At 39.1% G+C, this 15,802-nt stretch overlaps 2 protein-coding genes across 2 annotated transcripts; one reads left to right on the top strand and one right to left on the bottom strand.

The window, feature by feature from the left end:
* Positions 1 to 284: 284 nt before the first annotated feature.
* LOC112892152 (CBL-interacting protein kinase 8) lies at positions 285 to 8,983 on the top strand. The gene is made up of 15 exons (XM_025959257.1): positions 285 to 739; positions 1,312 to 1,374; positions 1,473 to 1,544; positions 2,019 to 2,126; positions 2,208 to 2,282; positions 2,359 to 2,412; positions 3,123 to 3,248; positions 4,039 to 4,128; positions 4,769 to 4,891; positions 6,284 to 6,397; positions 7,076 to 7,192; positions 7,929 to 7,985; positions 8,085 to 8,159; positions 8,420 to 8,538; positions 8,651 to 8,983. Exons 1-14 carry the CDS (start codon positions 554 to 556, stop codon positions 8,513 to 8,515), a joined length of 1,356 nt encoding a protein of 451 aa, XP_025815042.1. The 5' UTR covers positions 285 to 553; the 3' UTR covers positions 8,516 to 8,538; positions 8,651 to 8,983.
* A 461-nt stretch (positions 8,984 to 9,444) lies between these two features.
* On the bottom strand, positions 9,445 to 12,420 carry LOC112892153 (tRNA (guanine-N(7)-)-methyltransferase-like). The gene is made up of 8 exons (XM_025959259.1): positions 12,184 to 12,420; positions 12,048 to 12,104; positions 11,874 to 11,949; positions 11,719 to 11,798; positions 11,561 to 11,610; positions 11,388 to 11,472; positions 11,152 to 11,250; positions 9,445 to 10,401 (listed from the first exon to the last, which is right to left on the bottom strand). Exons 1-8 carry the CDS (start codon positions 12,349 to 12,351, stop codon positions 10,165 to 10,167), a joined length of 852 nt encoding a protein of 283 aa, XP_025815044.1. The 5' UTR covers positions 12,352 to 12,420; the 3' UTR covers positions 9,445 to 10,164.
* Positions 12,421 to 15,802: the final 3,382 nt, after the last annotated feature.

The following is a 15,802-nucleotide window of genomic DNA, read 5'->3' as shown; positions in this document are numbered from 1 at the left end:
TATCTTGTATTATTATGTAGTATAATATTAATATAAGATTATGTAGTATAATATCAATATAAGGATGAGTTTGATTTTAAAATAAAAGTTGAGTTTGACCAATTTTAAAGTTGAAAGATAAACTTAAGCTTTAGAATAAAGTTGAGGGACCAAATTATCTATTATGCCATATATATATATATATATATATATATATATCTCCCGATTCAATTCCCAGCTTTTTTTTCAAAAGGAAGCGGGCCGTACCAACGCACCTGCTCCACGAAACACCCCTCCGCCCTCGGGACTTTCCTCCCAAATCCAACTCATCTCAGCTCCCACTAGAAAACTTCAACCCGCTGCCTGCTGCCCACAGAAATTCTCCATTCAAAAAGGAGGCTGCTCCGCTTAACAAGCAGGCTTTGCTCTGCCCGAAATCTCTCGCTCCCATCAATGGCGTCGTCGACCGCCTGAGAATCTCCCCAGCTCCGTTGGCGGCGGCGCGACTCCGCACCGGGCTCGCGACTCTTCGCCGCTGGGAGGAGGAAGTGGAGGAGGAAGGGAGGCCGCGGAGATGGTGGGGGGTGGCGGCGGCGGCGGCGGGGCGCTGCGGCGGGTGGGCAAGTACGAGGTCGGCCGGACCATCGGGGAGGGCACCTTCGCCAAGGTCAAGTTCGCACAGAACACCGAGACCGGGGAGAGCGTCGCCATGAAGGTGCTCGACCGCTCCTCCATCCTCAAGCACAAGATGGCCGAACAGGTGACCCGCCCGAGCTCCCTTCGGTTGTATTGCCTCGTGCTCGTGCTAGGTCCGGTGGTCGGATTATTCGGTCCCCATCACTAGCCCTCACTAGCCTTATCCAGTTGATTGGGGGTTGGTCGAGGATTGGGAGCTCCTGCTCTTGATTCCCCAAAGATAATGTTGTCGTGATGGCTTGGCATTCCGTTGCTCCGTGATTCCGCGCTCGGTAGGTTCGTGTTGTGGATTTGGTTTGCGTTTAAGACGTCCAATTCGTTTTTCTTCTGTATCAAAGGATAATAGCTCAATGGATCGAGTTATTGCTAGTTTGATCCTTGCCGTGCCGTTTATGTGGACGAATTTCTCCTTGCTTTCAAAGGATGTGCGATCCAAGCTTCGCTAACTGTTTCTGCCATGGCTTCTTCTTTCATTCAATAAATAAATAAATTTCTGTGCCAAGTTTCATGATGCGGATTGCAATATTTTCTAAACAAGTAATAGCTGTACTAGCTTTGTGGTGTACAGCTGCACAAGCTAGCTGAAATGATACTCCTTGGGCGACTAACCTGCGTACACACAATCCTTTTATGCAGATTAAGAGGGAGATATCTATAATGAAGCTTGTCAGGCATCCCAATGTTGTTAGGCTACACGAGGTACGCTTATCTTTCTCTTCCTATAAACCATTGTTTAACTTCTTTCTCACCACTTGTCGTCTTTAAAGTACCCGTGCTGTCCATTCTGTTATGTGCAGGTTCTGGCAAGCCGGAAGAAGATATTTATAATCCTGGAGTTCATCACTGGTGGCGAACTATTTGATAAAATTGTAAGACTGCTGTTGTTATTGATAACTGTCTTTTTCACTCTTTGACTTTTAGATATGACCTATGCAAAATAAACATATCCATGTGTTTGTTGTTTAGATTATATGCCTGTCACATTCCTTCTTGGATGTTCAATCAGTCACCTGTGCTTTCTCTGTAAGAGGGGTAAATGTCTTGGACACGAAAAAAACATCAAGATGTCATGCATTTCCCTTGGAGTCTTTGTATCTTAATTTGTAGTTGCAGAAACGAACATGTCATTATGTTTACTATGTCCATCAATTCTGGATGGTATTTATGGCTTTAATTCTAATTTCATTTGAACGTGTTACCCATACCCTTACATGTATGTAGTAATCTAAGGAGTTGAATTTGAAGGCACACTTTCTGTAATGTACTTTGTCTTAGGTTCAGGTTCAACAATACATTTACATGAAACAGAAACCTAATGATACTGTAAAACATACCATTTTCAGATTCGTCATGGGAGACTCAATGAAGCAGATGCACGCAGATACTTTCAGCAGCTTATTGATGGTGTCGATTTTTGTCACAACAAAGGAGTCTACCATCGAGATCTGAAGGTGAACATTCAATAGGAAAAATGATGAAGTCTTCATTTTTATAATTTATGGACTTGTTGATCTCATTTTGCACACATGCAGCCCGAAAATCTCCTCCTTGATTCCCAGGGCAATCTTAAAATTTCAGACTTTGGATTGAGTGCATGGCCTGCCCAGGTGTTCATCTTTCTGAAACTTCATCATAGGTTCATTTTTTGATCTCTTCTTAAGTTGCTTATTTGGTCAACTGCAGGGAACTTCCCTTCTACGTACAACCTGTGGAACACCAAATTATGTTGCCCCAGAGGTAATATATCTGAATTATACATTTGAGTTCTTTTTACAATTACTAAACATACCCATGCAATGAAGTGGTGACTTTAAGATATATCTTCTCCGTCTTAGATGTTAGTAGTAGTTCTTGTATGTGGGTACCAAATGCTAATAGAGTAAAGAACCTTCACTATGCCTTTTCTGTCAATTTGAACACCCCCCCCCCCACACCAAAAAAAAGATAAAATAAAATAAAATAGAAAAACTATGGCACTTGAATACTTAAACATTTAACAAGCATGTGTGTCAAAAATGCCATTCTGCTTTGTAACGTCATGATAGTTTTATTTCGATGATATCAGCAGCAAGTAGGGAGTTCAAGTGATGATTCACTGAAATAATAAAAGCCACGCCTTTATCTATATACTGAACTAAACAAATAAAGAAGAGCACGAGATTTTCTATTCCGCTGGTGATTTTTGTGTAGAACTTGTATCTTTGCTCAATTGTACATCTCTTTGCACCAAACTAGACTCTATCAAATACGAATAACCAATTACTCCCTCCGTCCCAAATTATTAGTCGTTTTAGCTTTCCTAGGTGCATAGCAAAATCTATGTATCTAGAAAAGCCAAAACGACAGTACTATCTATCCTTTTCATGATAAACTCAGCTTCCTATACATGACAAATATTCCCTTGTGTGTTTACTGTGCCAACATGTTCATTTCATCTATTGGACCAGGTTCTCAGTCATAAAGGATATAATGGAGCACTTGCTGATACATGGTCATGCGGAGTTATTTTATATGTACTGTTAGCAGGTTATCTTCCATTCGATGAAGTGGACTTGACTACCCTTTATGGAAAGGTTTGGCTCAAGTCAGCACCTCCCTTGAGATGAAATACATGTGGATTAGGAACTGCAAACAGGAATTATATACGTTCTTTTTGTTAATTCTGCATCAAAATTTTTATATGTCAAATCTCATGATGTTTTCTTTTAGTTTCCTCAGTATGCACTGATCTGCGTAGACTTTCACAATGAGTTTGAGCTGATTGGGTGGTACTAGTTTATGAAAAAACATACAATCCAACTACCACCGAGATTACCAAATTAGTGCATCTAGAACTGAGTAATCTCTCCTGTGATATGCTTGGATGTGAAGTGTAACATAATACCAACTTTTCCACCCCCATACAGTCACTATATAAATAAATAGACTAAGTACATGGTAAATGAGCTTAAATACCTACTAATCTAACATTGGTTTGACACATATGTCTAGATACATAGCAAAATCTATATATCTAGATTTGGCAAAACAACCTACAATTTGGAACGGAGGGAGTAGTACTTATTAAAAAGAAGAGGAAGGGAGGTAAAGTAGACAACTACAGCTTTGTATGTTTATTTTCGTGAGAAAGCACTTGCTCTTTAGAAGAGACTCTTTTATAAGAGTACTTGTTGCCTTTTGAAGCTGAACTGTATATTGCTATTTGTTACTTTCACTTTCACTTTCACTTTCACTTTCACCCTTTGTATTCAATTGCAGATATGTATTTCGGTCGTGGTTTTAGCAAGAAATTTTATCTTGGGTAATTGGTGGTTCTTGTGGAATGGAACTTCTATATCTTACTGTCTTCTTTTCTTAATACAGATAGAGAGTGCAGAATATTCATTCCCACCCTGGTTTTCAGGTGGCGCAAAATCACTGATTCGTAGAATTCTTGATCCAAATCCAGATACTGTAAGTTGAGCTCGGCATTTATTTAGATGGAAGAAACTTGCTAATAGCTGATACCTTATCATGATTCATCACATCGGGGATAGTGTTATGCTTTTAGCTGTTCCAGCAATTCTGCAGTGCTCTAATATATACCTTCAGATATACTAACACAGAGAGAATAAAATATGACAATTCTATGTTAAAGTTGTAACTTTCGACATGCTAGCACCGTGGCATAGGGTTTTCTCAAGTACATGTGCAACTACAGTTTGGTATGTCATATGTTGCCAAATTTATTCAAATCAGACATTTATAGGAGTTCACATCGTTAAAGATAATTTATAGAGTCGTTGACAAACTGAGCTACTAACCAATTTCTTGGCTTTTTACTAATGTTAAGCTAGATCTGATTGACAGATATCGCTCGGTGGTTCATCTTAATTATGTCAATTTATAATTGCTTCAGTTTCATTCCATTAAAGCTATGTTTTTACTGGATTCAGTTACGATAGCGGTTGGGAGACATTAAAAGACAATAATAAGTTAAATGAAAAGGGACGATCTTCCATATAACATACAACTATACAAGGACATCAAATCTTTGATGATTGCTATCATCATTGGTGTTTGTTGACTAGATAAGCTTTCTGACTTGGAACAGCGAATCCGGATAGAAGAGATCAGAAATGATGAATGGTTTCAGAAGAATTACGAACCTATCAAAGAAATAGAAAGTGAAGAAGTCAACCTTGATGATGTTAATGCAGCTTTTGATGATCCTGAGGTATATGCCTTCACCTCATATTCATTTGGCAGGGAATATTGCATTTTAGGCATAATATGCAGTGTACCCAAATATCATCACTTGGTTCCATTAATACCCTGGCAAAATGTTTCACTTGCCAATCCTACTCATAAGAGAAAAGCTATGTGATTTGGAATATTCAGAACATATTTTTCCTTTTGCTGCAGTGCTTTCTTGAGTTTTGTGTACTTATGTACTTTATTTAGTCATAGAGAATTTTAGATGATGCAGTAATCAATCAGATAGTTGTTTTGTATTTATTGACAATTATTGAGTTAGAAGACCAAAATACATTAGCCAGATATTCTGCCCAAAGGTTGTCTTCCTTGTCACAACATATTTTTAAAAGAGTGGAAGATAACCTTGAAAGAGAAACAAGCTTTAGTTTGAGACAAATTGGACTTATTTTTTAGCAAACCTACCTGTGCAGAAATGCCACTTTGCTCATTAAAGAAATAAACCTCAATCCCCTTAATTTCTCCATTATTCTGTGGTTGGTATATTCCATTATTGATAAGTCTTTATATAACCTATTTTTATATGTTTTTTAATGAGAAGTGTAGCTGCTTTTAACTTTTTGTCTATACGTTATGCTTGGGCAAGGAATAGCTGCCATTTTCTGGCAAATTATTTTCGTTGGAATCCTGCAGATTTGTTTTATCCAGCGTCCAGCTATCATTCATATGATATTCTCTAAATAGTCATCTTTCTTTTCTTTCTTATTTACCTATCTCATTAGCAAATATGCATGATAGTTCTACCACCCGCAACCACAGCTTCCTCCTCTCCCACTCATTTTTTAAATTGGTATTTTCGGGGGACAGAGTCAAAAGCTTGAGTTCATAAGCTAAGTAACTGCAGGAAGTAACACCTAAATGACATCTTCATCTCTTTACCATGGGGTAGTTGTTTGTAATAGCATTTCAAAAAATGGCTTGGTGTTTCCATGCACACGTCACAATTAATAGCCCTCTACCCCTCACAGTAGCCAAATGGAAGTATGGAACACCCAGCCACTTCAAAAGAAAGATCCTAACTTCCTACTCGATCTGAGCATATATGTGTTTTTGGCATCACCATGCACATTATTGACTGTAATCTTCCCTGCCTGGTTTGCCACTATCATCCTGACAGCTACAGTAGGCAGAATTCCTGTCAGAACTTGCCAGATCATTCTTTCCCATTGTTTCGTTATGAATAAATTATCTTGTTGAAATACAATGGTGGGGTGACATTACTGATGGAATTATGTTCCAGTGTGCTATTTAGTAAAGTGATGAGAAAGCAGTGTTTTGAGGTTAACTCTGGTGTACTTTGGACTTATTAGTAAATATTTATTTCTTTTTGCCAATTTGTTTTCTGTGGTTTCAGGAGGATAAAGAGGATGCTTTTGATGATGAAGCAGGTCCTCTGACACTTAATGCATTTGACCTAATCATTCTTTCACGAGGATTGAATCTTGCAGCCCTCTTTGATCGTAGACAGGTAGGATGCTAGCGATTTAATGCTGACTGATGTTTTGACAAAGAAAATTAGTTGTAATACAAAATCCAGATATAAGTTGCTCTCTTACTGTTATGCATTTATGTTGTTTGCACATGGTGATGTGGTTGCTTATTGTTAGTAAAAGTGAATTGTTGACAGAGTGAAGACCTGACTTAACTTGAATTTTCTATCTTCTGCATTCTTGTGTTGTAGACATAGCACAAATTGCAATTCATTTTATTCAAATTATTATTGTTTAATTCTTGGAGTAAAAAGTCATAAATGTTGGCTCATCTGACCAAGAGAAAGAAATATTTCTTCCCCGTCCACTTGGCGTTTTGAGTTGTTTCACCTCATCATATTCCCAATCCAAATCTTTAAAAAGATACTGATTGTCAAAGATTCAAAAGTTTTGTCCTAAAGGACAACTATTTCTAAATGAGGGAGTAAATACTCTTAAGAATAGTGTTGCGCCCGAGGCAATTCATAGTATCCTAACTCCTAAGTGGGGTAGAGTACATGGGTAACACTAATGTTTAAGAATCATGTACCCACTTTTACGAGCATTTTAGGCTGATGGTTCTGTACCTCTATACATGCCATGGTCATTGCTGCGAGCATTTTATAATATTGATTTTGTGTGTTTTCTTCTCAGCCTAATAATTGCTTGACCTTCAGGACTATGACAAGCTTCGAAATAGATTCTTATCGTGCAAACCACCTAAGGTTATCTTATCAAGTATGGAGGTCGTTGCGCAATCAATGGGTTTTAAGACACACATCCGCAATTACAAGGTAAAGTTTCTTTTCCCTTGACATGCAAATCTTCTGGCATTAGACCTCGGCAGGCAAGGCTATTGTTCCATTCATCTCTATAATTGCTAACAGTTCACTACCTTCTGGTGTTAATAAACATGGCTTGATATCTCTTCAGTTTCGTTGTGGTCTATAAATGGAAATAATGCTCTTTCTTGAAAAGCAATGCAATGTTTTCTCCAATGTGGCCATGTGCAACATAAGTAACAATACCATGCACAAATTATATTAAACTCAGCAAAACATATGTAATTTTCATTTTCTTACCACTGGTTTAACAGTATTGAATTGTATTGCCAGTGACAACTCTTCACATTGTTATTGGCCAGTTGCATCAATGCAATGTTTTCTCCAATGTGGCCATGTGCAACATAAGTAACAATACCATGCACAAATTATATTAAACTCAGCAAAACATATGTAATTTTCATTTTCTTACCACTGGTTTAACAGTATTGAATTGTATTGCCAGTGACAACTCTTCACATTGTTATTTGGCCAGTTGCATCGTTGTTTTTGTTTCACATAGTGCAGGATGTTACAAAAGTTTTGATGAAAAATTGTAGGTTGAGTTTGTTTCCATGTAATATAATTATTTCAGGAGATTTTTCTTTTGAGATTATATGTTACAAGTTACTTTTGGTTGCTAGTCAGCTGGCATCACTGTGGGTTTTCTTTTTTTTTTCTTGGCTAATTGTATTACTACAACATTCAGATGAGGGTGGAAGGTCTAAATGCGAACAAGACTAGTCATCTCTCAGTTATGGTTGAAGTGAGTCTTGTGCTCTTTCTGTGCTCAAGTATATCTCTTGTTTTACTGCTTTCTAATGTATCTTACCCCATTTTTACTCATTTACTCTGGTTTTATTAGGTTTTTGAAGTTGCTCCATCAATCTTCATGGTAGAACTACAAAGAGCAGCCGGAGATACTTCAGAGTATAACACGGTCAGAACATTTCTTTTATACACCTGTCTCATTCACATCATTGCAACTGATTATGTTATCTACAGCTCTACGCAACAGATACATTTAATAGGCACAAATATACGTAGGACTGCAATAACTGTAACTGCGTGACATATGCTTGTCAGCTGTCACATATATTAGTCTAAAAATGTAAAATGTGAACGTACAAATTGACCTGTTTAATTACTTTTGATCCAGGAATATGCTCAACTAACACTGCAACTTTTCTTATATCACAGTTTGTAAATAACTACTGCAGCAAATTAGATGATATCATCTGGAAATATCCCACTGAAAAGGGCAAGTCAAGGATATCCCGGTTATCAAAGTGCTAATTTGTCCTCAACCTCCATCATACGTATGCCATTTTCCTGCTCCATTTTCAAATTTTAATGCCATAATTTTTCATCTGACATCCACATAGCTGTATCATCTATCAATAACTACATTGTGTTCTCCAATTGTTTCAGGTCTCATGCATAGTCAAGTGCTTTGTTGTATCAAGTATCAACTTGATGAGTGGATGTATCTGTGGGGTGTATCACAATTGATCTCTAATATTCTAGTTTTAGGAGTTGATCTTCGAGTAGTATGCCATCATTGTATATTGAGAGTACCCATGTACAAAGAGGCCACATCCTGTAGGGGTTTCGGTACCTCAGTTTGTCTGTACAATATTTCCAGCGATGTGTTCGATTCTGTAGATTTAGTCGAAAACATTGCTTGGTTGTAAACATTGCCCTAGTGTATTATGTGTGTCTGTATCGAATGTCAGATTCCTATTTATTCATGTTGATAGAACAGTGTTGATTCCTAGTGTACCATGATGCTGTTGCTGGATCCTGCTCTGTTTCTACTTGCAATAAATAATCAACAAAGCTGTACGCCTACTACTACAAAGAATTTCAAGCAAATGCCCACTCGGAGACGACTCCTGATGCAGTAGCCGTGCTATGTTCTTGCCCCGTCTGGTTCACGGCTCAGCGTCCCTGCCTCACGTTTCGGTTAATCAAAGCTTGTGCTATAGGAAAATCCATAGCAGCAGCTGCCAAATCTAAAGGTTTCTCATCTTGAAAAGAATTCCAGCACCAAACCTGCTGTTGGCTGCTTTTATATGCCAATTTGGTAGGACTAGAATATGGAACTTGTGATACGCAAGCGCACATAGTTTCTGTTTAACTGCATCCCGCATAAAGTTATCTGACCAAACGGGGCAATCTTGGATACTTTGTCTATAGAAATCAAATGAACTGAATCTAAGAGATGGTTTCAACTATCATGGATCAGAGGCATATACAGCCAAGTCTTGCACACAAGAATGTTTAATAACTGGTAGCTATCTAGCATTATACCAATACAACAAACAGTGATCCAGTTCTAGTTAGCTTGGAGGGGGCAGCTTCACTGGCAAAAATGCCTAGGATTCCTCATCCATATACTTGCAACAGAAGAAACTAAAAGATCTACAACTCTGTTTTGAACCAAAACAGATCTGCAACTCAAAAACAAATTTAATGTGACATGGTCTGACCTTTCCTTTTCTATATTAAACCCAAGGTACATGACCTGAGTGAGCCATGTTTGCAATCGTACTGTACACCAAATAGCCTCATCTGGATTGCCTCTAGAAATTGTATGCCAACTAATCTTCGGTGACTCACTCCCAGACCTGAATGCTGGAACAGACACTAGCAGATGCCAAACACCATAAGCATAGTTTGATGTAACAAATGAACTGCCTTGCCAATTGCCATCCTCACCAAGCATTGACTAATCTGACTCTTCGCATCAGGTGAACAAAGATGAGGATCTGCAGTGCTGCACTGTCACAAGTATAATGCATCTTGATGTAGTAAAGGACACTTAATTTAGAAATAGGCTGGTGGTGACAACAAAAAATGGTTGTTGTGATGCATGGTTCAAGCAGGAAGACATAAGCCGTTACTGCTTTGACAACTTCTGTAGCTGATGATCCGATGAACCATTAGTGAGAAGCATCTCTAATCTTTTGGTACATCCTCCTGTATATAGTGGCACCTTCTAGCTCTGCATGGATTTCTCTTTCTGTCCGGATTCCCATTGGGTTGTCCAGAAGCCATCCTTCATTGTCACAATGAAGATCTTTATCAACACGATCAACATGTGCCAAAATGTCAGAGTACCCATCAAATCTTTTTCTCATGTCTGCAGCTACTTCCAGTACATCTGATTGAATGAGAACCTAGTACGTCACATACACTAAGATGTCAAAATGATGAAATAAAGAACATATGCCTGCAGACATTATACACAAATGGAAGATCTCAACTGCAAAAATCAAAATGAAGCACATAATGAAAACTAGTCTTAGTTTACTGTAAAGAAGCATATTGGTCTGAAAAGATAGTTATGCATTGTGTCATCTTAATTTTAGTTCGTGCCATGCAATGCATAGAGCAAGCATTATTACTATGAGTGGAGAAATAATAGTTGGGTCAGATAAACTAAGTTGAGATGATAAATATGTTGGATAGCATTAAGATGATCTTACAATTAAACCATGCCTGGTTTAATTGCTCGATGGAACTCATGCTTCCCCTTGGCTTATAAGTGGTTAAATTATACTCATAAGAAATCATGAGAATATAGTTTTCAACAAAGGCCACTTTTGCAAATATCTGATATTTGACTTAACTTTTACGAAAATGCAGGGAACTTACACTGGATTTTAATAACATTTTCTCAAGGTGAAATAAAATGAAATCACACCTAGAAATATCCACTAGTACGCTAGAAGTCTAAAACTGACAAATTGGTATTAGTCTACAACTGAACAAGACTAGTCATCTCAGGATCTAAGGGAGTTCATTTTTGGAAAAGACTGATGCATAGAGAAGCACCCTAACCTTAATGCAGCTTAGTAAACAGAAAAAATAAATTTTTCAATTTTCATGAAGAAAACCATATTGAACTATGTACAGAACTGCCATACCCGTCCGCCTAAACAGAGATTCTTGGTGATTGAATCGACCAATGGTGGCTGTAGAACTCTTCTTTTATGATGTCTCTTCTTAAAGTGTGGATCAGGACACTACAAAACCACCAGATAGACATTTCAAGTCTCACCTCCATAATATAGGGGAAACCGAAGCACTGAACCAGCATAGCTATCACTGAGCTGACAGACATAACTAAAAAGACTCCAATGCTGCACCCGGCTACACTTACCAGTATTGAAGCAAGTGACAAGGGACCAGGGTACGATGATATGATTTGCTCAAAAGACACCGTTGCATTTGCAAACATAAAATAGCTGTAAAAAGAGAATATATCTAAATGATATTACACTACTGCATTGATAAGCAAGAGCAAATGCCTAATTTAGATGTAAGGAAACTTACACATTCCGAAGCCCCAATTCATTCACCCAAAATTGTGTTCGCTCCACCAACTACACAAACAGAAGAAGCAGAACATCATCAAACTACAGAATTCAACAATGCATCATCCATTCCAAAAGAAAACAAGCAGAAACCATAGAACCACTAAAGTCTAAAACCTTTTGCCGGATTTCCACACCAAGGTAGTTCCGCCTCTGGTCGGAGTTCTTTGCGAGCCAAATCAAGAACCTGCCACTCCCTAAACGTCAACATTCCTTAATAACTTTTCTTTAAGCAATACGTTGTCACAAATGAATAAAACCAAATTGCGCACCGCAGCCGATGTCGACCATGAGGGGCAGCAGGGGGTCCTCGAACACTTCCTTCCACTCTGGCGGCTCCGTGGGCTCCTACACACCGTGCAACAGAGAACAAATTAGAGGAATGCGAGAAGGGCCTGTGCTCGCTTGGCAATCCTAAAATATTGGTGGAATTGGGAGGACTTTACGGAGAAGGATGAGCTGAGCGGGTTCACGTGCTGCCGGATGCGCAGATGCTGGCCCCTCTGCGTACAGAGACGGATGAGCGGTGGGATTGGTACAGCAGTGGGATAGGGACAAAGGGAAGAAGGGTGGAGTGCATACAATGGGGTAGAGCGGCCGGAGGTTGAGGTCCGCGTACTCCATGTCCACCGCGTCGGGGCTGTGCGCAGCAGAGGTTGCAGAGCACCGGGCCCGGGACGGGGGAGGGCAGCGGGCGGAGGGGAGGCGGATGAGGCGGCAGCAGAGGGTGCCTGTGGCCGTCCAAGCCATGCTGCGCTACGTCCCTGGCTCTCGGCTGCCGCCGCCGCCGCCTGTTGGAGCTCAACTCAAGAGGAATGGGTGTTTATGTTTATCCGTAAGGTTGTCAATGTGAATTTTTATTGCCAGCCTACCAATTTGAGTAAACTTTTCTTTTCTGTTAAAATGACTTTTAGATTGAGATTCCGCGACACACGTTTAGTTTGTAGCTACAATTTATCACATCGGATCAAATGTTGCAGCTCTTTAGTTATAACTACAAGTCTACAATTGCGTGATAACAGTGTAAGACTAGCAAAATAGGAACACGCTGATTTATTATGGTTACGTGACCAACAAATTTTAGTGTGTATTTGGGCTATGTCACGCCCCGCCCTCCAAAACCGCATTGTCCAGCCCTTTCGATGAACGAGCTTATATATACATTGCATATTGCTTATACTTTCATTCTCATTTCGTGTAAAAGAATCAATCCAAAGGTGATATGGTTAGAGGATAAAGATTTATAAATCAGCAAGGTGGTACTGAACATGTGCGCCATATGCCATGCCGTGTGTTCCATCCGGACCACACGCGCCATGCGCCGTATGCTCGCACTGACCTGTACGTGCAACCGCGAGGGTTGGCTCCGATATCATTTGTCACCCTCCAAAGCCGCACTGCCCAGCCCTTTTGAGGGGCAGCCTCGCATACACATAGAATCCTACTTACACTTTCGTCCTCGCTTCGGTAAAAGAATCAACCGGAAGGTGGCTGGAGGACAAAGACTTATAAGAAGTTAGCTCCATCCTTGCCTAACTAGTAAGTTGGTACTAAATATGTGCATGCAACATTCATGGACCACTACTGGACCATATTCAAATTGGACCGATTCAAATTGGACCGGGTGTCACAGGCTAGGAGTTAAGAAAGTTTAGTGTGCAATATTTGTAGCGGTCAACCAAATATTAGCCCTACAAATCGTGATTTTACTAAACTTAGGGCAGCCATAGTGTATATGAAAATACACCTTAAGCAATACATGCAAGCCTTTTATCGGCCACAAGCATTGTGGACACACACCTTAACAACAAAAAGCTTCCGATGCAGCATTAGAGGAACTCCAAGAGATTTTCTATATTTTCCCTCATTATTAGGAATAGAGATTTTGATAGAAAAATATCCCCAACAACTTTTCTAAATGGTTATTCAAATGTAGCCATACTTCATTCTGTATTTCTCGCTAGCCAAAAATAGATAATGAAAAATAGCTTTCCAGAGTATACACAAGAAAGCTGTTGGAGAGTGAAAACATATAGAAAGCAATTTTTATACATAAGGCTCTCCAAATAATAATTTAGAGAGTGAAATTTAGAAAGACTTTTGGAGATACTTTTAGTGAATAAAAAATTACTTTTCTCTCTCTTCTTGTAGGGCGGCTATAGCAGATTTGCTGATACGGTCGAGCATTTTACTCCCTGTGGGGCCCACGTTGGTGTATACTTTGACCATAAGCATTGTGCAGATTTCTTTTAACTAATGCTACCTGTTCATGGACCTACACTTAATGTAACACTCAAAATAAATAAAGGGCAAAATACATTTTCTATACAGAAATATGTAAAGTTGACAGCTAAAATTAATTTTTTATCCATCGATGGATGAACTCATGCTGTGGTTGAGTAGAGCTCGCCGAGCATATTCCATTTGACTATTTATATGTCGTGTTTAGAGTTGGGATCAAAAAGTTACATTTTTTTAGAGTCATTAGGTGGGCCCGCGCTATAATACATGACTCCCTCCTGTTCCAAACTCTAAACCCCTCGCCCCTACCTGCGCTGCCACCCCTTTGCCCATGGACCAAAGAAGAGAGAGGGGAGAGGGAGATGAAGAGAAGAGAAGAGAAGGGAATTAGGGCACGTTATCATCGGTCCTCGTCGTTTCTCTTAAAAAATCGGTTGGGGTTTCTCTCCTCTGTCCGTTTTCCCCATCTTGATGGTTTTTTACTGTTCATGATGGTGCCGCCTTGTGTGGTGTAGTGCGGTGAAGTTGGATGCGGTGAAGAAGGGGAAACGGAGCGGAATCGCCATAGGTGTCATCGCCATCGCCGTCGCCCTTGTTGTTCTTAAGGAACCTTAGGTGAGACATGACCCTGCTATACAACAAGTTTTCCCTCTAGTTTTAGAAGTTTTTAGCATGTGTGAGTAGCGGTATTAGTCGCCATTTGGACTAGGGTTAAGGTTTTGCCCTCGTTGCTATTCTCAGCACGTCATCAATCTACGCAGTTGTTGTTTGTAGCAGTTTTTTTCATGCTTTTAATGATCTAAAAATATTAAACGTTTATATGAGTTGAAGAAGAATTAGAGATCTTTCCATAGCCATAAAGAACACATCAATCGTACTTAAGATGAGGGAGAAATTAATGTAGGAATCTGACTGTTTTTCAATTTTTTAATTCTGTGCAGCGTCTATTAACTTGAAGTTTAGGGAAACTTAATGACAGATTTGGACTTTTTGGTATTCAGAAGAGTTGTAAATAATTTTACAAGTTTTCAATATTGTTAAAGTTAATATTCATCCGAATTTTGGAGCTTCAGTTATGACTATTTTAGTAGAACTGTTCAGAACAATCTGTTAGATTGTCAGACTAAGGCTTACCTCGGAATTGCCCAATGTTGATGATTTTTCCTCCACATTTGGTCAACTAGAAAGTTGTAGACTGTTCAGTTACCTTTCAGATGGCACAAAATGAGATTTTTTTTCTATCAGGATTAAAGAATATGAAAAACATAAACTGCAGTGCTGCTGTCATGTCTAGAATGGTGTGTTTTGTGTGAGGATGTTGGGTTTGGGCGTTCCTACGCTTTAATTTATATTTGTATTTGCTAGTATGTTTATGTTGGTGTTGAGCTATTTTTGTGAACAGGTGGTGTACCTTCGGATCTTGTTTCGCATACATTCTTGATCTTCGGTGAAGGCAAGTAAACATAGTATTGTGGCCTACACCCTTTAACTTTGTTGTTTGAATTGTTTCTAGTTAATTTCAGTACCTTACACTTGCAAGATAATCTGAAAATTGGCTTACTCTTGAAGTTACTAAGTTTTTATGAAGTTCTTGCATTTGCATTCTCATGTTGGTTATGCATATGAAGAAACCATGGTCGAACTGGTGCGGTAAGTAGCCATACAGGAACACACGTTGAGATATAGCAATGTGGTTGCAGCCCTACTTCCTTCCATGGTGATGTGTGGGTAGAAGTGAAGTCATGCGATGCATTGCACCTTCTACATTGTCATTATAAAATAATATTGTGAAGTACATATTCATCTTGCTACTTGAAGTTATAACTTTTTTGTTCATGGATCTTTATAATGCCTCTTTAATTGATGTGTAAATAATATATGATTTAAATAGTATGGTTGAAGCAGTTTGCTTGCTGAGGTTTCCATAAACCTCACACGTTTTTTTCCCTTTCGCAGGTTC

Source organism: Panicum hallii, chromosome 5 (assembly GCF_002211085.1).
Source record: "Panicum hallii strain FIL2 chromosome 5, PHallii_v3.1, whole genome shotgun sequence".
Taxonomy (NCBI): domain Eukaryota; kingdom Viridiplantae; phylum Streptophyta; class Magnoliopsida; order Poales; family Poaceae; genus Panicum; species Panicum hallii.
The sequence above is the reverse complement of the archived record's forward strand: the minus strand, read 5'-3'. Positions and strand labels throughout refer to the sequence as shown.